Source organism: Curcuma longa, chromosome 11 (assembly GCF_044706935.1).
Source record: "Curcuma longa cultivar G26 ecotype Majalengka, Jawa Barat chromosome 11, ITB_CL_G26_1.1, whole genome shotgun sequence".
NCBI classification, from domain to species: Eukaryota; Viridiplantae; Streptophyta; class Magnoliopsida; order Zingiberales; family Zingiberaceae; genus Curcuma; species Curcuma longa.
The window spans coordinates 28,655,124-28,677,713 of NC_133871.1; the positions used below are offsets into that span (position 1 = coordinate 28,655,124).

The 22,590-nt window shown below is 40.0% G+C and overlaps 5 protein-coding genes and 1 pseudogene across 6 annotated transcripts; 1 reads left to right on the plus strand and 5 right to left on the minus strand.

Moving 5' to 3' along the window:
* The first annotated feature begins 254 nt into the window (after positions 1-254).
* Positions 255-1,941, plus strand: LOC141838008 (uncharacterized). Its single transcript, XM_074725382.1, has 2 exons — positions 255-1,185; positions 1,265-1,941. The coding sequence occupies exons 1-2, from the start codon at positions 829-831 to the stop codon at positions 1,850-1,852; spliced, it is 945 nt and encodes a 314-aa protein (XP_074581483.1). The 5' UTR covers positions 255-828; the 3' UTR covers positions 1,853-1,941.
* A 2,114-nt stretch (positions 1,942-4,055) lies between these two features.
* Positions 4,056-7,292, minus strand: LOC141838010 (uncharacterized). Its single transcript, XM_074725384.1, has 6 exons — positions 7,146-7,292; positions 6,994-7,020; positions 6,824-6,886; positions 4,512-4,590; positions 4,390-4,435; positions 4,056-4,307 (listed from the first exon to the last, which is right to left on the minus strand). The coding sequence occupies exons 1-6, from the start codon at positions 7,185-7,187 to the stop codon at positions 4,298-4,300; spliced, it is 267 nt and encodes an 88-aa protein (XP_074581485.1). The 5' UTR covers positions 7,188-7,292; the 3' UTR covers positions 4,056-4,297.
* A 2,268-nt stretch (positions 7,293-9,560) lies between these two features.
* Positions 9,561-10,844, minus strand: LOC141838009 (myb-related protein 308-like). The gene is made up of 3 exons (XM_074725383.1): positions 10,678-10,844; positions 10,427-10,556; positions 9,561-10,290 (listed from the first exon to the last, which is right to left on the minus strand). Exons 1-3 carry the CDS (start codon positions 10,808-10,810, stop codon positions 9,786-9,788), a joined length of 768 nt encoding a protein of 255 aa, XP_074581484.1. The 5' UTR covers positions 10,811-10,844; the 3' UTR covers positions 9,561-9,785.
* A 1,119-nt stretch (positions 10,845-11,963) lies between these two features.
* On the minus strand, positions 11,964-14,590 carry LOC141840964 (putative NAD(P)H dehydrogenase subunit CRR3, chloroplastic). Its single transcript, XM_074729074.1, has 2 exons — positions 14,208-14,590; positions 11,964-12,389 (listed from the first exon to the last, which is right to left on the minus strand). The coding sequence occupies exons 1-2, from the start codon at positions 14,524-14,526 to the stop codon at positions 12,265-12,267; spliced, it is 444 nt and encodes a 147-aa protein (XP_074585175.1). The 5' UTR covers positions 14,527-14,590; the 3' UTR covers positions 11,964-12,264.
* Positions 14,591-15,071: 481 nt separating this feature from the next.
* Positions 15,072-17,901, minus strand: LOC141836955 (zinc finger protein STOP1 homolog). 2 transcript variants are annotated; one of them, XM_074724440.1, is made up of 2 exons: positions 17,692-17,901; positions 15,072-16,924 (listed from the first exon to the last, which is right to left on the minus strand). In XM_074724440.1, exon 2 carries the CDS (start codon positions 16,791-16,793, stop codon positions 15,243-15,245), a length of 1,551 nt encoding a protein of 516 aa, XP_074580541.1. In that variant the 5' UTR covers positions 16,794-16,924; positions 17,692-17,901; the 3' UTR covers positions 15,072-15,242. The 2 variants fall into 2 exon arrangements, with proteins under 2 accessions (XP_074580541.1, XP_074580542.1); XM_074724441.1 differs by lacking the exon at positions 17,692-17,901 and adding an exon at positions 17,439-17,626.
* A 2,438-nt stretch (positions 17,902-20,339) lies between these two features.
* On the minus strand, positions 20,340-22,126 carry LOC141836957 (subtilisin-like protease SBT3.4; annotated as a pseudogene).
* Between the last annotated feature and the right edge of the window lie 464 nt (positions 22,127-22,590).

Sequence of the window (22,590 nt, forward strand, 5' to 3'; positions counted from 1 at the left end):
CGATGGCGGTGGAAAAGAGGGAGCATAAAGGAGCATTCGGGTGGAAGGTAGAGAGATTTGGGCGGGTACAAGGAAACCCATCATTCCCCTGCTCGGAATGAGCGAAACCCAAGCATGGGGACTCGTACGATCGAGCTGCGTGTTGGCTCATCCTCCTCCTCCTCCTCCTCCTCCTCCGGAGGAGGACGAAGAGGAACAGTACGTATATAGAATGGCCAATTATCTGCTACGATAGTTTAATGAGAATGGTTAAAGGGAAGGGATAGCGACGACAAAACAGTGCATTTGAATCGGAAGGGCCCTTGTTCTACTCTCTACCTCTGCTGTTTTATTCTTTTATTAAAGCCGAGAACTCGGTCTCCGGTCAAAGCATGGAGTTGCGCTTCCCACACCCACAGTCGCGGATGCTCAGCTCCTTGTCCGAGGAGGATTCAACAGGCAGCGGAAGCAGATGTCGCGAAGCAATGAGAGTGCTATAGTGCCATGAACATTAGAGCAGGGTCTCCTCTCTCTCTCTCTCTCTTCTTTCGAGGCTGATCGTATAAGAGAAGAACAATGAATGAGGTCGAACGGAAGTCACTCATGAGCTCGCTAGTTTTGGCAGATTCCATGGCTCGCTCCACTTTCTGCTACTGAACGAGGATGCATCGATGCAGATTCCCAATCAGCCTTCTCCCTCCACGGCAGACACATGCCATCATTGCATTCGACTCTTCCTCCTCTTAAGCTCTTAGGAAGCTGAGCTCCTCGCCTCCTCCACCTATAAACTTCTCCCTCCTCCCTTTTGCCACTCCTCAACTCGCTCCTGTTTCCGCCGGGGCCGTAACCATGAAGCCTTCCTCTGGCGCCGTCGACAGTTTCTTCTCCTATCTCGTTCACGGCCTCGACGAGCTTGACCGGTCGCTGGCGTCAGACGCCTTCATGTCTCTCCAGTTCCTGCAGCACGCCGTCGCCCTCCTCCGCTCGCTCCACTTGCAGCTCACTTGCCTGGTTCAGAAGCTCCACCTCCCTGCCGGCGGCAAGTGGCTCGACGAGTACATGGACGAAAGCTCCCGCCTTTGGGACGTTTGTCATGCCATCAAGCTTGGCATCACCAGCCTGGAGAGTTACTGCTCCACCGGCGCCGACGTCGTCTCCTCGATCGACCAATGGCAGCACGACCCCAATCCCCGGCTCACTCGCCAGGTCTGCCCGTCATCTTTCCTTGGCTTTCTCTTTAGCTCAAAGATGTAAATTTTAACCCCCCCTCCTCTGTTCCGTGAAGGTGATGCGCGCAATCTCTATCTGCCGGAGGGAAGCCGTGGGGTTGGAAGAGGAGAATAGAGTGCTGGCTCAGACGCGGATCGAGCCGGCGTCGCTCCGGTTTGACGACCGCGTGCCGATGGAATCAAGGTACAACGGATTCAATGGCTTCCGGGGAGCACTCTACGCGCTGAGGAACGCCAGCTCACTGCTGCTAATGATCCTGCTGTGGGGGTCGATCTTCTGCTCGCCGGATTTGGCCGTCATGGAAGCCTCCACGCTCTGCAGCGCCGGCTTCGCCGCCTCGATAGCGAGGCTGCAGCAGAGGATGATCGCAGAGACGGAAAGAATCGCCAGCCGGCCGGGGATCCTCATGTACGAGTTTCGGCAGGCGAGGGCGTCCGCCGAGGAGCTGCAGGAAGAGCTGGAGAGAGCCGGCTGTGAGCTGGACTTAGCCGGAGGAGGCATAATGGAGAAGGCCGAGGGGTTGAAGGCTTGGTTTGGGATGCTTCGGTCCGGAACTGAGAATCTCTTGGGGCAAATGGATGATTTCTTTGATGAGATTGTGGAAGGAAGAAAGAAACTATTGGATCTGTGCAGCCATAGGTAGTAATTGGAAGAAGAAAGAAGAAGATGAAGAAGAATTCGAGAAAAAAAATTTAACAAAGTTGAATGTTGCCTAACACATACAGTCGCATCACTTTCTGAACCAGGTAGGTAGAAAACAACTTTTTCTTGTTGATCTTAAGACGTAAAAGTGTAAGAGAACGGCGTGCAAGAGTTTCTTTGAAAGAATCGAGTGCAAACATAAATGATGAAGTCTAAAAACCCAAAGAAAAAAATGTCTACTATAATAAGATTAGAAGTTTCGATATGATGGAAACATTGTTTCAGTGCAACAAGACAAAGCTAGGCATCTTGAAATGCTAAAGAGAAAGCAAAAGTAAAGAAAAGAGAGGAGCCTTTTTTTTTTAATCTCTCCCTCTGTTTCTCTACTTTTTTGTTTGCTCGTGCCCTTGCTCTTGCTTTCGCTGTGGCTGAGCTGCTGCTTTCCTTTTTCCCCATCGTTAATTGGTTTGCATAAGGTTCACTTTGATGGCTCTTTTAGAGTGGTTCCACACTTATTGAAAGAGGATAGTGCAGGCAGGGAACGAGACAATTCTTCCCCATCATTAATTGGTAGCATAAGATAAAACCTTCACCTTCAGGACGGCTCCACATTTACTGTAAGAAGACTTCGTCCAACAACAGTAACTCTTACAAGGGTGAGGCAATTCTTCCCCATCATTAATGATTCCACTGGAGCAGGATGAAGGGAGAGAGGGTGGGCTACAGATTCCTTGTCGGAGTACAAAATTGCAGGTGAGAAGGCAGGAAGGACTCTGACCATGGAAGCTTTTGTCTGATACGTTTCATGTCCAACAGATAGAAACCATGATGAAAAAGGCTTCTGGAATTGCAGCAGCAGCAGCCTGAGACTTGGTGTTCTGTTCCTGCAAAACTTGGCATGCACAACGACACTACAACCTCTCGAGTTCTTGACTGATTTTTCATCATTTCAAGCCATAATTTCCATGTATCATTTGAACTCCCATCACTACCTCAAACGTTAAGGCACAATGACTCAGTCTCTTAATCTTCTCTCCTTTCTCAAACGTTAAGGTCTTTTTGAATATGATGCTGCAATGATTAATGAACATGTAAAGATATCGGCTAACTTGACAGCCTGATAAAGCCTACACGGAGATCATGCATGTCAACAATAGTCTGAAGAATCTAATAATCTTATTGCCCATAACAATTTTTCAGACGTAACAGGATCAGCACATTGGATCCCTTCTCATCCTAATTACTCATTGATTTCAATCCTTTCTCACCCTAATTACACATAATAATTCGTAAAGAAGGCTCTTTTTTTTTTCTTTTTTGTATTTTGGGTATTAGCTAGGGAACCTATCCCTCAGTTCAAACATGTCCAAGCTGTGCCAAGGAAAACACTGGAAAAGACATCTAGCACTTTGATGCATCATACCTTATTCCCCCTAGTCAATATGTTGGAGTAGCCGAGAAGTGCAAGGAGTAGAGCAGCCAGCATCTTTCTTCCATCAATGCAGCGGTACTTGGAATATATAACCATGCTATAACAATCATCTGAACAAAATAGGCATCTATAACAAGGACTATCATGTATCAGTTACTACGTTCTGATTACCATCAGAGTAGGGATGATAAACGGAGATGAATTGAATTAGGGTAAAACAGAAAGTTAAAAAAGGGTCCCCAAGGAACTAGTAATTGTTGGATCCTGATCACTAACGATTAAACTGAAGACTAGGTAACTCAAAAATGTTAGAAAAGAGACACGCAACCAAGTGGTTTTGCATGAATGAGAGAAGCACAAAATGAACACAGATACATAATGAACAACCAAGAATAAAATTTTGCCTCAGAAAAGGCAATCCTTCAACAAAATTCATCCGTCAGCCAAGCTTCATCCAGAATATGTATAAGAGACAGTGATCTGTTCTGTTTAATAAGATAGAAAATTCCAAATGTAGATTTGAGAAGAAAAAAAAATGTTTGTGTTGCTAAATGCTAATGACAAAAGAGATCCAACTCGGACTGAAATATTCTTCTTGTAATACACTGACATCCTAAAATATTCTTGTTATGCACTGATACTCTAATACACAAGTTAGAACAACAAAAATTTCCAGAAAAGGATTATAACCGTACACATTCTAACAAACAAAAACTCCAGAGACACTGTAATCTTCAAGATATTGCAGCGGCACAAATTTGGCACAAAGACATAGTTTCATAATCTTGCACATTAGATAACAAAGAAAAATAGCAAAGACACTAAATGTAGCTTCAACATATTTTGAGTGAACAAGTTAGGACATCTAAGAATTATAAAAAATAGTTCCCATAACCTTGAACAATCAGTAAAATTACAGACACATTGCCAATACAGTATTGAACATACGATTGTTTCCTCAGGGACAGCTAGTAAAACTGCATCAGGTCAAACAATCCATCTGGTGTCAACTAATCATTTACCCCTGAAGTTAAATGAAGAATAAACTTAAACTTCATGATAATAGAAAATTCAAGAAACTGGAGAAGTGATGGTTATATACTTACGTATTCATCATCAAGGTAATGTTGTCTCCTTTCAACAGAATCCTCCCTATGTAAAAGAATATACTATAAGCGAAAAGACAACAGTGGGAGAAAATAGTCAGAGGAGGATGTCTGTGACTAACCCAATGACTTTCTGGTGTTCTTCTTGACATTAACTTCTTCAGCTTCATCAAGAACAAGATTCATGTATTCATCAAAGCCCTGCATAACCATAAAAAGAAACATATTGTAACTAACAGACAAATTTAGAATTGATGGTTCTTCATCAAACCATCCTATAAAGAGAATAGGTTCTCAGAGGATCTTCAATGTGTTGGATTGCACCTGATGCAAATTAAATCTGCATATAAAAAATTGTGCATATTTTGTGCGCGTGCACGCATGCATGTACATGTGTTGGTTGTGTGTGTTGCGTGGAACATGCAACAAGTTAAACAAATATTTGCTTTGAAAGAACAATAATAATCATTGATTACAATTAAACAATTGAGGATGGCAATCACAAATAGTACATGAAAAACATGACAAATTGAAAGTAACACAGTGTCAGATAAGATAAACTAGACAAGACCAAATGGTATTAAAAGATGGAACTCTCTCAATGAATTAAAAAAAACTGTTGCTATAATAGAAGGTTTCTTAAGATCAGCACATATAACTTTTTCAAGTAAAAATATGTTATATAGATAAGGTCCAGCACATGCCTCAAAGATTCTCCAATCAAGGCTAACAATGATTAATGGCTCAATTGCCTCAGGTAGCAATTAGGTCATTAGATTCATAACTAATGAAGCTGGATGCATGGAAAAATTCCAGTTGCTGAATTAGTGATATGAATAGTTTAGAGTAGGAGAATAATCTCAATTGCAGACAAAGATCACGCTCCAGCTTCCATCATGTAATTAATTCTAAGTTGCTATGATTATGACTAATTTCTAATGAGAAAATTCTGCATTTTGAGTAATATGTTTAATGAGTTATTAGATTGTGGATGCTCTAGCTTGCGACAAGTGGCACCCAACGTAAGCAATGATGCATACAGTTGCATTTTAATGGGAATGCCAACCCACAGGCTACAAAAGGTGACAACGATAGCTAACATATTAGCTCAAAAATTTGAACAGATTAAAGTAAGCAATATGGCATGTGAAAATGTCCATGCAATCTACTGGTGGATGGATATTAAAGTAGGTGGATCAAATAGCAAATAGGTTGTTCAATTGCAAAAGATTAGGTTTCTCAAAGAAAAGACAACATCATCAACATGCTAATTTATCAATTAATTTATCTGATAGAAATGTCATTTATTTCTTGCCAAATGAGCAAAAACTATCTAGAAGATAATTTTTCACATCTGCAAATAGGCAAAACGTAACAACATTGAAACTTTGATTCTCCCTGCTTATTAGCTAAAAGCCTCAACTTGAATCTGTGGAAATCTCTGATTATCATGTGAGTATATATTATAGTGTCTGTAGAAATTGTTTCTAAGTTTGAATTACTCCAAGAGAATTCACTCGTGATCACCTTACTTAATTGGAAATGAAAGCCACCCTCATCTTCCAAACAGTGGCTGCCACACAAATCCAAAGTTAACCACAGTGGTCATCATCAAAATTATGATGTTTTTTTTTTCATTGAGGTCACTGATGAAATTATCATTGATTGTCTACCAGACCAATGGACACAGGGTTCTCCAGTATCAGAATGATATATATATATATATATATATATATATATATATATATATATATATATATATATATATATATAATCATGTAAAAATAAGGTATTCAAATTGAACAAGATACTTCTGAAATATTTTGTAAGGTTCCCCTTAGGCTAAAAGGAAAGTATGCTAAGATTGTGATAATGACCCATCGTATTTGACAGATAATAGTGCTGTTAGGAAGCAACACATACAGCAAGTTAATACAATTGAGAGTGCTAAAATGGATAGGATAACTAGAAAAGATATTTTTTCCTGAAAAAAATACTAGTATCTGAGAGCTATTAGATATAGCACCATTAAATGCTAAAAGTGGCAGAAATATAATGGAAGATGCAAGGGGGTAAAGGAAGACCAAAGAAAATATTAGTGATTAGCCTTACATAAAGCTCAATAGAGGATAAAATTTATGGGACCTACCTCCAATAGGCGAGACAAACACAACATACTGGTGATCAATGACTATGATTAATACATATTGAGAAAGATTTTACACTTCATCTTTTAGTTCCTATCCCACCATGATGTACCATAAAAAAACATAGTCCTATACTTTGACATGTGTACTTAACAGACGAAAAGAGAATTTCCAACCACAGGAAACAGCAACAACAATAATAATTCGACCAACATTCAACGGCAATCAAAACAAAAGTAAATGAATCCCGAAGAAAGGATGTTAAAAAAGAAAAGCAAAGTGCTTACAATAATGCGTCCTTCAATTCTCAAATCCTTCTGCTCAAAAAGCCATATCTGGATGCGAGCTTTCTGGAGACAAAACCAAAGTACAAGCAAAATAAGCAATTCCGACACTAAATGTTACAAGTAAACGAAACCAACTAAACAAAGAAAGCATGTATCTGACTCAAACTTACGCTTTGTAGGAACCTGAAAATTAGATTCTGCAGCAAGAAGCCCCACGCCAATCCCGGGTTAGGTCGAAAGGCACCACAGAACACAGTTAATAAGATTTGTAAAGACGCAAAGAGAAGCAAGGTTGGAACGAAGAGATGAGAGAAAAGCATACGATGGGTTGTGTCATGATCCGCTGGACCTTGGTCGACGCCATTGCTACTTCGCAGTTGGACCGCGCTGTGTTGCTCCGCCTACGATTTCCCAAATGCTCGACTAAAACCCTAGCTTGCGTTGCAAGTTACGGGACTGCAAATGCAATTTGAGGAGAATATTTCAATTCAGTACCGTCTTTTTTCCTAAAAGAGGAAATTCTAAATGAGCCGTTCACAGGCCGGAAAAGTATGGGCTTTAATCAGCCCATATCTTTTGGGTCACCGTCGGCCCGTCCAAAGTCGAAGTGTAAATTTGTTGGGAATTATCCAATTTAGCCCCATTTTATTTTTATTTTTAAAAAAATAAAGAGATAAAGATTACTGACTGCTAAACTTCACAAGTAGAACGTTCAGACTTAGCTGAATCATGCCCCAAAACATAACTGAGTTGGTTACGATGGAACCAATTTATAGAAGAAGGTAAGGGTTCGGCAGTTTTTCGATTTACTTCCTTACAGATGATCGTGGAGTCGACATTGACATGTGGAGCCAGTCATAGGATAAGGCAGATTCCACCTTTTACAGAAGACTTAGCTGAATCATGGGTCTACAGTTTAATATAATTTTTCCACGTTTAGCGGATCGATTGCAAACATTTTGATGATTAGTGAGATTTAGGCATGGCAACATGCCACCGTCCCTTTTTCAATTTCAATATTCTATCTACAGTCAAAATGTCACTTTGTTCCAAAACGGAGACATGCATCACCCACTACAAATCTATAGATAATGCAGATTTGTCAAATGGAGGCACTTAACGCCATTGTTTGGTCAAATGGTGCGAAGAAAGGAGGAGAATCTATAGATAATGCAGAATCTATGCGAAGAATGTGTGCACTTAACACCAAGTTTTGTCAAATGGAGGAGATAGAATAGTTTGTCTACATATAAACAACACACTGAGACGTGATTGAAACTTCTGAAAACACGGAAGCATTGTCTATTGCACAATTCAATGAAGAAAAAAAAAGATCAGTTCTCCCTTATGTCAGATAGATGCAAAATAACAAACTTCAGTTTAGAATTTGTTGTGAGTAGAATTGTAGAAACACAAAGAATAGTCCAAGTCGTCGATTCTGGAATGCATCCCTCGAATTCAAACCCCCATCAGTATGGCAATTGTGACAAGAAAGTTGACTTTCTCCTCACCTTTACTTGAATGTCACTTGATTTGTCAACCACCATCAGTATGGTAATCGTTACTTGACTTCGACACAGCAGACAAAGACCTTTAATTTATTGATGGAACGTGAAGCTTCAATGTTCAATTACAAAAATAAATTTGAAATATTAATTTTCAAAAAAATTCATCTCCAAACTTCCAAACGCAAGATTTGTGAGTTAAATACGCCATTAATACTAACACCTAATGCCAATAATCAAGAGGCAAACATTAAAAGAGGACCAGTAATTTTCATAGTAACTTTCTAACAATAATTTCAGATTATTCATCATTCAGTAATTTCAGTTCTCTATAGTTTTTAATCTATTCTTTCCCTGTGTCCTTTGTTTCCTAAGAACAATTCTTTCATTCTCCACTAATATTTTATTAATTCTATCGACCAAATGTGCACAAGAATTCCAGCTTCAATTAAAACAAAACTGAATTGGTCAAAATTTTCAGATGACTATGTTGCAGAAGAAGGCAGTAGTAGTTGGTAGCAGAGCGTAGCAGAGGCTCAAGCTTTATTATGTTTCAGTCGTAGAAAGGCAATTAAAAGCCAAAATTGACTCCAAATTAGTTTGTACGTGTCTGCTGATTTAGACAGTGAGAGTTAGCATTCTTTAACAACTCATCTTTGACCAAGCCTTCTCATTTTTGCAGCATGAATTGATACCATTCCCCTACTAACTACCAACTACTAACGTTTTTTACATGACAAGAAATTACAGAAAAAATTCATCAATGCTTGAAGCTCAGTCTTTCAATGGGATAATTATCACTGAATCATTAGCATGATAATGACAAAGATCAGGCAAACGATGCATGTGGAGGCGTTGGCACAAACCATGCTTGATCTTTAGCAAAGTAAATACGAATGAAGATAAAGATGACGATATATAGGTGAAGGGGGAGGGGAAATATGTTCTTATCTAATTTTCCCAGTAATTAACGATATTTTTCCTCTAGAAAATCTCCAATAATGCCCAGTTTCTGAATAAAAATGTTGTCAGATAGTGATCATTCCTTTTTGACAAAAAGTTAAAAAGATAGATAGCTTAGCCGTGTATAGTACTATTGATTGAGTTTGATCTATTTTAATAATTATTAGTGTAGAAAGATCTAAATTTATATAATAATATGATTGAAAGAAATTGGATTATACTATTTCTCTGATCGACATGGTTGTGCGACCTGTGATCAAGATTTAAAAAAATAAATGATCAAGAGATGAAGAATCCAGCACTTACAACTGAACAGACAGTTTGCTTCTGCCAAAACAAGGCAGGAGACTAGTCTCTGTCCATGGCAGAATCCCGACCATATGAAGACGAACTCTTCATTAACTAATTAATTCGCCTACCAAACCATCTGAAGCTGATCTATGCAACTTCATAAAAAAGAAGAGGAAAAAAAACCATCAATCATGGTTAACTAATTAGTAGTCCACACAATAATTTTCAATCCGTTTTCCTTCTTCCAATCGCATGTAGAAGCCAAGGGAATGCCTCCTGGAGCTCGCATGGCAGCTGCAGACCTCCCCGCTGCGAAAGCCCAGGTGGTAGCAGAAGCAAATGGTCGTCGGAGACGCGGCGGCAGCGTCATCCGCCGGATGTGGCGGCGTCGTCACGACCTCCGGCCATGCCGTGCGTGACCGCGACGAAGGAAGGCAAAGGCTGATGCTGAGGTCGAGGTTGACGACGTCTCCGGAGGTGGCGCTGCTCTGCCCTTCTTCCGGCGCCGCGTCGATATCGTTCGACGAAACAACGGCGAAATCATGCGCCGGCGGCGGCGCCGGAGAAACCGCGGCGGCAGACTTGATGGGGCTGTGGGTCTTGGGGTCGAGCCCACGGCCGATGAGCCTGCGCTTGATGTGGGTATTCCAGTGGTTCTTAATCTCATTGTCCGTCCTTCCCGGTAGCCTCGCGGCTATCACCGACCATCTACCAACACCACAAAAACATATTAGTGCGAATTTATATATTAATGTAAACGAGAAGAAGAAAAAACAGCTTTTGATAGATTGAGAAATAATGAAAGATGAATTATAATCTAATTCCTGAAACAGCGATGACTTACTTGTTTCCGAGCAAGGCGTGGAGGTTGATGATGATCTCGTCCTCTTGGCTGGTGAAATTGCCGCGCTTGAGGTCAGGTCGGAGGTAGTTCATCCACCGGAGGCGGCAGCTCTTGCCGCAGCGCAGAAGGCCTGATAACCAAACGAACAGAGTAAGTAACTGCAATCTCAGCGATCAACCAAGAAAGAATTGATCAAATTAAATAAAACTAAATAAAATATCTATATAAAATTAAGGAGGAAGACGGAAGACCTGCAGCTTTGGGGAGAGACCTCCAGCAGCCTTCGCCGTGAGCTTTGATGTAAGCGATGAGCCTATCGTCTTCTTCCTTGTTCCAAGCTCCTTTGTTGGTGTGAGCCTGCTCACAGCAGGGAGACCTGCCCATGGCTGTGTCTGTGAGAGAGTGAAGATGGAGTCGAGATTGGAATTTGGACAGAAAAGTCAAGAGTGAGTTTTATTTATATGGGAGGGAGGGAGGGAGGGAGCATGGGAGGGAGGGAGCAGGTTGTGGTCTGCTAACTGCTACTTGGTCCATGTTGACCGACACTGATGAATGATAAGGTCCCATGATTAATCAGATGAACTGCTTTTGATTTCTCATAAATTTTACGGTAACTTCCAACCTATCAACGTTGGTGAAGATGGATTCTGGATTCTGGAACCAGTAATTGGTTTCTGTTCGATTGATAAAAAGGCTGGCGAGTTGTTGAGGTGGGTCTCTGCAGTAATTGCCTTTCCATGATGGAAGGCAAGTTGGCACGGTTTGTGTACCTGCCTGAGCAACACAATTGGTGCTCTGGATGAAATTGATTGATAACTTGTGAAAGAGAATTATTCCATCAATACTTCGAATAAATGATGAGCGTCTTCCCATATATGCATTCGCACTTATGTCTACCTATATGTTGTAATCTGCTTCCTTGAAGATATGGTTTTTTCCCCCTCTCAAACCTACTTTTGTGGAGTGATTTATGATCATTGTCTAAATCATCGTTCCTTTTGCATAGAACAACTATACATATAATAATGGCCAAAATTGGGGGGAAAATGCATGCCTTCAATAAACACACAGAAAGAAGAAGGAGAAAACTTAAATGCAGACAGGGTCTTGTTGTGGAAATCATGTAAGATCCCTTGTACCGATCAGAATTAAATCAAGGATCAAACTCTGAACCCCTTCGTGCAAGTTTTCTTCCATCAAGACAACCCATGACCCATCACAAAACGAACCAAATAATACTTATCCTTCTAACTAATTAATATGCAAATTCAAGTTTTAACATGGCAAATAGATTAGGTGGTTCAACCAAAATGAGCAGCAAACCATTCAGATCAATGAAATGAACTTTGATCCGGTTCTGTTTGAAAAACAGGACCGGCAGAACTGGCGCTTCACTCTCTGATCTGGTTTGGAAACACTGCACATGGCATATTCATCCTATTGCAGGAGCTGCCATGCGATATCAATTCTGGCAGCAGGCAGTGGCCTGGAGCAGCTACTTATTTTGACTAATTTTATTGAAATGTGACTCACCAACTTCCAGATAAGAAAATCTATCGACATTCAACTTCTGTGAGGATAGATCCTGCAACTAAATCTAATGCATGGCTGCCTCTTGTCACTGACAGTCAGTCGAGTAAAGAGATGATGCGGCAGTAATGAGATTAGTGCAGCAGTGAGCAGTTCCCACAGCAAATATTCAAGTTAAAAAACATGAGATAAATATGATCCTTAGCAGCGAATATACAGGTTAGCTAGGCATATAAAAGCTTAAAGCCTAAACGGCATACTTATATGTATATAGCAGGACCTCTGAGGACCAAATATTAATTTGGATTTCAGGAGATGATGTCTTTCCAAAATGGAAGATCAAACGGCAACTTAAAAACTCCGGAAGCCACCAAGAGTAATAAAAGCCACACAGGTAGGATGTTCAGACACAAAAGCAACAACATCTTTTGCCCTGCAAATATCATGGCAATGCAAGTAAATTATCAACCAATTAGTGGCTAGGTTACATAATTATCAGATATAAACATCAGGAACATCCTTCTATCATCTGAATCAGGTTGAATCACATTTCATGTTTTTGATGGTGCTTTTCCATCTCCATCAGATTTCAAAGCTAGACTTGAGAACCTGTCTTTCGTTGCAAGCGAAAACTTTTTTTAAAGGGAATGGAGGCCAAAGGTCTACCAACTACATCATGATAATAAAAGTAGTGAACATTAAAGGATAGGTATGGGGGTTACATACTAAAGAGGAAGAAAGCTCTGCTTCTATTGACCATTGCTAAGGCCTAAGGTAATTGTTTAGCTTGAGCATTTCTCATTTCTCATTCTTTTTTTTTTTTCTTCCAAATTTCATGTTTCTTTATTTTTCTTTTCTAAAATCTACACACTGTTGTACTGTTATGCAAGTTCAATCATTTTGAAAGGATCTTTTTTGGCTTAATCACAAATTGGATCAACAAGCAACCACATTAAGCCAGGTAATACAATTAGTGTTTTGGTTTTAAATTGATAAATAAGGTAAGAATTCTCCTCTGATGAGAGCAACCAAGGTATGAGATAGGCAGTATATTATTGTTCTTAAATGAAAGCTGAATTTCCTTAAAATTTGGGAATATGGGAAAAGATAAATTTCATTGTTCCAATGGAAAGAAGCCCAAGAATCTCCACACTTAGTGATAAGTGTGAAACTTTGCATCAGATAAAAATTCATAGCGACAGTGTATGACCACATAACCAAATTTTACACTCAAACAAAAACCTGTAAGTTATAAGACCTCCAAGTTCTTATTTAGAACTCCCAAAAATGTAGGCAGCTTTCATCAAATATATTGACCATTAACTTAAACTATAGACCAGAGACAATAATGGATCTAGAGTGAACCGTCTCAACTGCTTGTTCCTTTTCTTTTTCTCATTGCTTCCTGTTTACTACTGGACATGATGAAAGCATAGTTACTCTCACTTAGATTTTCCGATAAAAAAAACCTCAAACTTACTTCAGAAGTTCAGGTATGAACAGCCAGGCATTTGTTCCGTTCATTTGCAAAGTTTTATTGGTACAATCACAAGTTATTATCTTGATCTAATGGACACTGGCTGACATAACAAATAATGCTTTTTACAGGACAAAAACACTGAAAGCGCTTACAGAATGCATCCAAGAAAAGAAGACTGGCATGCATCTAGGTGATTGCTGGACTTCCACCGTTCCGCCTAGACTATTGGACCAATTATTACTGCAAGAGACTTCAATCTCCTAGCTGAGAACTGAGGTGCACTATGTATAGATTACAGATGGTAAAGGCAATTTATAGCAAAAAGAAGCAAATTGTTTCTGTTACTGCTACTCAAGAAACGAGTCTGCCTGATAATATCCCAACAAATTGCAAGATTAGGGTACCATTTCCCTCTTACCATATCAATCATGCATGACCTAGATTGTCGCAGGTTTCAAATTTCCTAAGAGTAGAGCAACTCGCTCGCCAAGTTCAATTCAGGATCTCAAGGATTCAGTCATCAGAAGTTAACCATTCCAACTATATACGCATAATAGGATGCATGACCTAGCATAAACCAGTCAGTCTCTTCAGTGGACGCTGAATTGGACTGAGAGAGGCGATCATTCATTTCGATTAGCAAGTGATTTCTAAGATAGCATAAACCAAAACTGGATATATGAATTAAAGACATCACTTAATTTATTAATTTATTTATTTAAAAAAAAAACTTCTTGGGGCAGTAGAAGAAAATCAAGAGGGGAACCCTACCAGACTGCGCCTGGGACTCGGTGCGTTCGACGATCCACTCGGCGGCCTCCCGGAGCTTCCTCTCCGCCGCGCTTTCCTGCATGAAGAATCCGAGAAAAGGAGGAGAAGAGGAGGAAGAAGAGTCGGATCCGCCGGGTGAGCGGAGTAAGGGCTCGTCGGCGACTCCAATGGCCCTCTGGACCTCGGCGATGGTGGGTGGCTTCTGCTTGCGGGGCGGCGAGGCGTTGTTCTTTCGGGGAGGCCGCGTGGTCTTGTAGGCGAGAACGACGACGGGTAAAGAAGACAACGAAGGAGATCTTGCAACTGCGAAAACTTCCATGAGCCCTCCTCTCCTCCCTTTCCGCTTCGTGCACTCGAGATTGCCTTCGGCTTCAGAGTTCGGATACGATACAGATATTAAAGTTGCATTTTTTTCCCCCGAAGATATTTTTCCATAATTCCTCTAATAATTTTAATATTATTAAGATATTATTTAAAATTTACAATTCTTCTTCACTTTGAAAATGAGTTCTTTTTAACTAATTACTGAATGTACAAGCTTTTGAGATTCCAATAAAACTCTACCAAATCTACTAACATACTTTAAACTTTGTAATAAATATAACTAATCCTTCAATCTTATCTTCTGCAAAAAGGTGGAATCCGCCACCTTAGTGGCCCCACACGATCGGTCCCACGACTATCTATGAGAAGGTAAATCGAAGAAACTGCAGTTGATCACGACGCAAGAAGGTATTATTCGAACCCTTATCCTCTTCTACAAGTCTGCTGCATCGTAACCAACTCAACTATGTCCCAAGAGCAATCCTTCAATCTTATCTACAGCTTAACCAAGAGAAACAAATTCCTATAGTTGATCCATAATTGAAATAAGGGCAATGGTGATAACACTGCTTCTTGAAATGTCATAGCAATAGCAAGAGAAGAAAGAACATCAAACTGACATGTGACTCTTTTCACCACACTATTACAACCATACAGCAGAACTTATTATTAATCTAGATAGAGATCGTGTTCTAATCCATTGATCTTAAACTAATTTTCTCCATGTCTTTGTATGAAACTGCAGGAACCAGTTGAAAGGAAGGAGAAAGGGCTTTCAGAAACTTCATATACTGAACGTGGGAATTCGTCGAGCCCCACGAAGTTGCATGCGTCGAAATTCATGGGTGAGAAATAGCCCTGGCAGTCATCAGCGCCCTTTATATCAAGACTCCGAGCATCATCATTTGGGGTGGTGCTCCCGGTGAAGTTGAAGCCCGCCATTCCGTTTGTTGATTCGCTGGCCGGAACTTGATCTGGTGCTCCTGAGACCTTGGAGTCGTCCATGGGAATGGCAGGGGTGTGACCTTGAAACAGTGCGACATGCCCAAACAACTTGTCCTTCCTCGAAAAAGTAGTCCCGCAGGAGCAAATCCACTTGTCTCTGCCACAATGCTTCTCGTGCGTTTTCAGGTCTGCGATGACAGAGAATTTCTTCGTTTTGCATCGAGAACAGGTGTAACTCTTGTCGCAGTGGCTTCTCTTGTAGTGATTCTTCACGCACAGGATGGTCTTGAGAGGTTGGAACTTCTTGTGCTCTTTGTTCCTCTTGCAACCAACAAAAGGGCATGAATATCGCCTGATTATCGGAGGTTCCGAGCTTGCTTCCTTGCTGGGCTTCGCGAGAGCAGCTGGAGTTTTATACTCGTCGCCGTGTCCTCTCATATGCATCCTCAGGTTTGCATCTCGCTTGAACCCCTTTCCACATATCAAGCAGAAATGGGTATGTGGTGCCAGAATCTCCTCTTTCTCCAGTTGCAGCACCTCATAGGAACCAGGGGGGAGGTTCTCTCCGTCCATACCGTCGTCATAGTCCTTCGCATCATGGTCATCGATTGGCATAGAATCAGATAATTCAGCTCCCCCGGCATTATTCAAGCAGTTTATCAGCTCATCTCCCTCACCGGCACAAGCATCCAAATCATTTATCAGCTCATCGTACTCCGAAGATTTAGCAACCTCTGGAGGCAAGATCTCAATTGGTTTCTGACCAGCACACGAAGACAGGTTAGCGTTCGTGCCCACGGCACTGCTTGGTTGCTGACCAACAGCAGGATCAGTCGAGAGAAGTGCATTTTTAATATTGGGAAGAAGAGTGCCAGCCGTAGAGATCAATTGAATTATGATGTAAGTCAGATCTGCTGTGACAAGTTGTTGTTGTGCTGCTAACTCATTACCTCTATCAACTGCATGATCTTCCTGGCTGATTATCGAACGCACTATATCCTGTACTTGGTGGATCTTTTGTTCGAGGAATGAGAGATTGCTCAGCATAAGTCTAGGGTTCCAATCGATGGCCGAGGAATGTCCAAGATGATTTTTGATTTTTGTCTCTCTTTCTGGAGCATAAAAACAGCGAGATTGGTTTACTAATTGTGGAGATACTTCAGACATGGATTGATCCTGTCCGACACCGTAGCCCAAACTTGCAGAATCAAATCGGATGAACTGTATGTCTGGCTTGAGATTTTTGGAAATATCATTCGCCATCGTGGAGGAAGCTTTCGATGATGTTTCAGGAGGTTTTCTCAGCTTAAGATCCATCTTAGTTCTTTGCTCTGTAAATACAAGTATTTCATGCCCTATTCTCCTTCTTTCAAAAAAGAATTTGTTCAGTCATTGAACACTTGACGGACCATGGAGAATCATGCCTTGCGATCAGTTGCCGAGCAAAACTGAAAAACCCCAGAAAATGAAACCAATTAACCATTCAACAGAGTCAGATAAGGAGACGCGGATGAAGAGAAAACAGAAATTTCTCAGCGGCAATAATAAGAAATGGAACAGATTCACAGAAGGTGATCGGTTGTGAAAGGAAGAAAAAGTAAAAGTTATTGATGATAAAAGATAGTGATCTAATTTGTTACAGACAAAAATCAGTTACACAAGCATGAGCTGAAGGAAACAAGTTTTGGATGCCATGTCCCTGTAAATCATAGAGCAGTTTAATCTACACTAAGCTGAAGGAGAAAAGAGGGTAAAACAATTTCTCAGATATAGCACAAGTTCAAATCATACAAGCTCACAACGAGAAACAGGATCGAAATTTCAAAGGAGCAGACGTTTAGTTTCAGAAGAAAATGGTGATCTGAACCAACATATCCCAATAACATGCAAGATCTACAGCGCAAGATAACAAATCTTATGAACGAATAGAGATAAGAATATTTATTAGAGAATCAATCTTACAGAATTCACCATATTCAAGTCGAGAGAGGGAACAAAAAAAAAGATCATCATCCGCCAAGAGAAGGGGAAAATCCGAGACTGATCCCAAATCTGCAAGTTTACTATGATACAGCAGAAGCCCAAGTCGAAAAGATCGCACATCTAACGATTAATCACCGAAAATTTAAATTCTGAACAAGAACAGCCCTAAAAATCCCCCTTTCCCCACTGATTCATCCACAACCCCCCAAAATCGAGAAAGAGAAGTGCTTACAAACAGATCGACCGAGCTTCGAGCAGCAAGTCAAGCTGACTTCCCCCTCCACTGTGCGACTCCTCACCTGCGGTCCATTTCCGGCGTCATGAACCTGTTTAATCCATCCATATCCTGATCCAGCTCGACCTCCTCGTCCATAGAACTCTCGCTCTCTATCTCTCTCACGGCACTCTCTGGTTGACCCCCGCTGGTTCGTTCACCACAAAAGAAAGAATATATAAAATCGAGAAAAGGCGTTCCTGGCGTACCTTCTCCTCATTGTACTTTAACCTGCACCGAAGCTAAATGCAAAACTGAAGCAAGAGCAGATCATCTGATCATTCATCCGCGCGATCTTCAGCGAAGGAACCGGATAACGAATAAGATCACTGGAGGAATAACAATGGAAGGAGGAAGGCAGGCAGGCGGAATCGACGGGGAAGAGGTGACGTAAGCGATGAGGCGGTGAGCGGATTCCGACAAAGGCGCGGGCCAAGCGGTCGGATCACCACCCACCACAATCCTATAATAAAGGTGGTAACTTGAAGAAGCAAAGGACCACTCTTCTTCCTCCTCCTCCTCCTCCTCCTCCACAGTGATTGATGGATCCCCTGCTGTTTGTGATTAAACAATCCAGTGCCAACTCCTTCCAATTTTCTGTAGAAAAGTAATCCCACGCGCAAAAGTGAATTAAGAAAAATTGCTTTGAAAACTTGAAATTGAAAGATCCATTCACTGCAGTTCCAAAGGTCGTCTCTTTCATGGTTAGCATACCAATTTGCTCTCGTATCCGAGTTGATTGGTTAGCTTTTTAGTGTCTGCACATGGACTAATTTTGTCATTCTCCAGAACTAAAAAATAATCTGAAAATCAAACAGAGAGAAAAAAAAACAAAAGCAAACCTTTTGTCTACAATTATTGATCTCTATCAGCAACAATAACTTATTGATTCACTGAACCATTATCAGTCAAGTCACAGAGATAAATTATCAGAACTTGCTTGAGCTTATAGATTGGTTTCCCTCACTTGATCATCTTGCCTCTCAGTTTCACTCCAGTTAGCATAAATTCAGAACAGTAAATATGGCAATGGATCACTACAAACAAATATTTCAAGTTGTACAAAACGATGAAATAGCTAGAGCTAGCCTTAGAGATAAGACAGGCCATTCTACAATATTGTGTCGGTGGAGGCTGCCCTATGATGACTGATTAGTAGCTAAAATTATCTCATCAATCGTAACATCATAAGTCATCACTGTCAAGTAGAATATTGTGTGTGTGGTTGCAGCAGTGTGCATGCATTGATGAGCCAACATAGCAACCTGCCACCAATTAAATTAAACCCCTTGATGCTTTGAATCTAGCAAGTGGAACAACAATAATTTTCTTCTGAAACATTTAAACTAATCAATATGGACCAAAAGGAGCAGGTTTTGCCAGTTTTCAGAGGTTAAATGAAGGTAGTAGCTCGTTGGTGAGGTCAACTTAGTTTCTCAATTTAAAAACTGCTTATAAAATGAAACTACATGAGCCTTGTTATAATTCAGTAGGTCAGAAGCTACACATGCAAACACCTCAAATTATTCTGGAATTGAAGTGCCAAAATGTGGTCCAGAGCAACTTTGGAATGAATGGATAAACTTGCATGGCAAAGCAACAAGATGATATTCGCATGAACAGCTTGATCCTATTCTGAATCCACGAATCGAACTGAGGAAAGGAAAGGAAATGGAGAACCTGTGGAAGGGGTTTTCTTTATAGACTTTCTTGCTTAAATTTCTGGAAGAAATTGAGATGTGTCAGTGTACACCGCTTCCTACTTTGCTTGAGATTACTAAAGCAAATTCTATCTAAATAGTAAATGGTTTTATGGTGAAGTCTTTCCTTTACCCATCGATTCCCCCACCAATGAAACCCTATGTTTTAAATTCTAAACCCTACAACTACACAATTGTAATAGTTATGATCTCTATACAATTGTAATAATTATAATTTCACAATTATTAGAACTATATAAAAATTATAATTAATTTTATTATAATATAATATTAATTAGTATTGTTAAAAAATAAAATATTTATATTATAGTAGTTATAATTTATAATTATTATAATATAATATTAATTGATATTAATAAAAAATATATTTTATAACAACTATAAACTATCATACTAGTATCATTAATATTGATCAAAATTAAAATATCTATAGTATATACTAAATGAGAATATTTTTAAAAATAAAAATGAATGGAACGTTACTATAATAATAAATAAATAAATACATCCATTTCAATAAAGAAAAACATCCTTCTAATTTTTTACCTTTATTTTTTGATATATCTATATATATTTTTAATTCTAATAAATCTGTCAAAATCAAAAACTTAAATTATCATTTATTACGAATCAAACTTTGTTGAAAGACATACACAACCACTTTGCAAATCGACATCTTTCGGAGAAAAATTTGCAGCCACAGGTATTTGACAGCACTTTTCTAAGTAAATAATAATAATAAAAATAATAAAATATACTTTGATAATTCTCGATTACGAAGAACGGTTCCTGATGAAAGATTCAAGTATTAAAAAAATTCAAGAAGTCAATTGCAAAACTGAAGAATCCAAACTAGAATAATGCAAAGTTGCAAACTTGCGCCTTTCCAAGCTCACAAGTCACAAGAGGTAAGTAAATTAACACTCTTCTGAGGTAACATCGCAAATGAGGCTTTATCAAAACATAGCACTGGCCAAAACAATGAGAGCAAATGAGAAACATGTAAGCATTGTGCAACTAGTAAGTATCTTCCTCAAGAAACATGAACCAGTTTAGCATTGCCAATGGAACAATTAAGACTACACAATCATTTCCACACATCACAACACTTGTTCGCCCTTCGTATCGAGCACGACGTTATTAGATTTTTATATGAAACTCAAGTCTCTTATGCACTAACCATTTCTTCGTTTACTAGAGTTCACATCTACCTGCCCCATGCGAGTCCAGCAGCACCAGCAGAGGTGCCGGATCCCCCCATGAGGTGCAGAGTCTCATCTGGCATAACCTGAAGAACACCGGGTTGCTCTGCACAATTCAATTTAATGGAGAGAAAATTTGGTAAAATAGACTACACCAGTTGATTTTAACAGTAAAAAAAAATCATAAAACTCGACTAGAAAAGCACAGAGCAGCGGTTATTTGTCTAACAAATGCAAACAAACAGAAGCTTAAAAATCTTTCTGTTTGCTTTAGTTTCGTTTGTTTAATTAGAAAATAAACAAATTGAAGAAGAGGAATTATGCATTTTGAATTTTCTGGTTCGGCCAAAACAAATGAGAGCTAATTGCTACTGCATAAATTGATAATAATTGTGTGTTAAACATCAACCAAACCAATAAGTTCTTGATTCTCTTGGGATCCAACTGGAATTTTAGGAAAAATTGCAATTGAAACCTAAATATTAAATGGATGGAATCGGTTAAACAAGTTGAACGTAGCTTATTCACATCACATTAGCTTGCAGATGTGAAGATCTTGAGATCGATCAAGTGATGGGATCAGAATAGGCCAAGCAGAGTCAATATTACCTTAGTGTTTTCTGATTGCTTGATGCCTATTTGAATTTGCTAGTAAATTTTACCTTCTAATCTACATGCATAACTAGCAAGATTTGGAGTTCAAAGCAATCAAAAAAATTATCTTTTAGAACAAGAGAAAAAACAGATATGGATGCCAGGGGAAAGGCTGACGTTTTTGAATTTAGGGAAAGGATTACAATTTTCCTTCTAATCTAGATCCATAATAGTAAGATTTTGAGTTCAACATCGCAACAAACTATTCGAAATGAAATCTTTGAGAACGGGAAAAAGATGAGACCAATATGATTTATTCTTCATGCAAAGAAGATAAGAAACAACAAATAATCCAGCCGAACTCACTCGATAATTCCTCGACCTGTGACTTGGTCAGCTTCGCCGAGAATCCACTCGCTGCATGCGTGTAATGATAAATCAGGGATTCCTTGGAGGCTTCCTCGCTGCGAGAGAAATAAAATCAGACTTTCACCTAAAGAAAACCTAATCTTCAAACGCATACCAGGAAACTGAGATTTCCGCAGCAAAAATAGGAAATCATAACCCTAGCGAGCAAATCGACAGACCTGCCGAGAACGGCGGCGAGGGTTCGGATGTGGAAGGCCTCGGGTTCCTCAACCTCGGGCTTTCTTACGAAGACGATATGGACGGTAGCCTCTCCGGCTCCGGGAGCTTCGTGGTTGCATCGGCCATGGCGGAGGGCGAGACAGGGAGAAAGGAGGGGACAACTAGCACAGCGAGGGAAAGGAGGGCAAGTACGGAGAGAAGGGATCGGAACGAGGACACGGTCATCGTCGCCGGAGGAAGTGGGTTTATATAAACCGCTGGCCTCGAGTCGATCTCTTCGGCGTTAAGAAAGGCGATGCGAGGCAAATTTGGAATTGTGCGATGATGCTACGTTTTCTGAATTTTCACATTCCACGATATTCATTGACTTGAGCGAGAGGTAGAATTAATAAAAGTTTGAGGGCCAATTCAGAAATTTACCTTCCTTAATATTGTTTAGCAATTAACCTTCCTTAATATTACAATGGCGATTAAATATTATTTATTAACTCACCTTCCTTCCGAGCTGCCTTTAGATCTTTCCAGAGCCACCCACCATCAAGAAAATCCCTAGCTTTGGAGGAATAGGTACGTGGAAAATTCAGCATGATCTTATCAATTTCATGAGAAACCCAGGAAGTCAGAACATAAACCATTGAGGGATATAATGCAATAGATGTAAGAGAACTACGAGAGACCCAATAATCCTTATCAGGTTTACGCAAGTATGATTGAAACCCCATATATTTCAAAGGCAAGTCCGAATAAGAATA

Coding starts and splice junctions, on each gene's coding strand:
- LOC141838008 (XM_074725382.1), top strand. CDS start 829: ATGAAGCCTTCCTCTGGCGCCGTCGACAGTTTCTTCTCCTATCTCGTT. Junction 1,186..1,264: donor ATCCCCGGCTCACTCGCCAG/GTCTGCCCGTCA, acceptor TGTTCCGTGAAG/GTGATGCGCGCAATCTCTAT.
- LOC141838010 (XM_074725384.1), bottom strand. CDS start 7,187: ATGGCGTCGACCAAGGTCCAGCGGATCATGACACAACCCATC. Junction 7,021..7,145: donor GGATCATGACACAACCCATC/GTATGCTTTTCT, acceptor TTCTTGCTGCAG/AATCTAATTTTCAGGTTCCT. Junction 6,887..6,993: donor TTTTCAGGTTCCTACAAAGC/GTAAGTTTGAGT, acceptor TTTTGTCTCCAG/AAAGCTCGCATCCAGATATG.
- LOC141838009 (XM_074725383.1), bottom strand. CDS start 10,810: ATGGGCAGGTCTCCCTGCTGTGAGCAGGCTCACACCAACAAAGGAGCT. Junction 10,557..10,677: donor GTCTCTCCCCAAAGCTGCAG/GTCTTCCGTCTT, acceptor TTTGGTTATCAG/GCCTTCTGCGCTGCGGCAAG. Junction 10,291..10,426: donor CACGCCTTGCTCGGAAACAA/GTAAGTCATCGC, acceptor TGGTGTTGGTAG/ATGGTCGGTGATAGCCGCGA.
- LOC141840964 (XM_074729074.1), bottom strand. CDS start 14,526: ATGGAAGTTTTCGCAGTTGCAAGATCTCCTTCGTTGTCTTCTTTACCC. Junction 12,390..14,207: donor CGAGTCCCAGGCGCAGTCTG/GTAGGGTTCCCC, acceptor TGATATTTGCAG/GGCAAAAGATGTTGTTGCTT.
- LOC141836955 (XM_074724440.1), bottom strand. CDS start 16,793: ATGGATCTTAAGCTGAGAAAACCTCCTGAAACATCATCGAAAGCTTCC.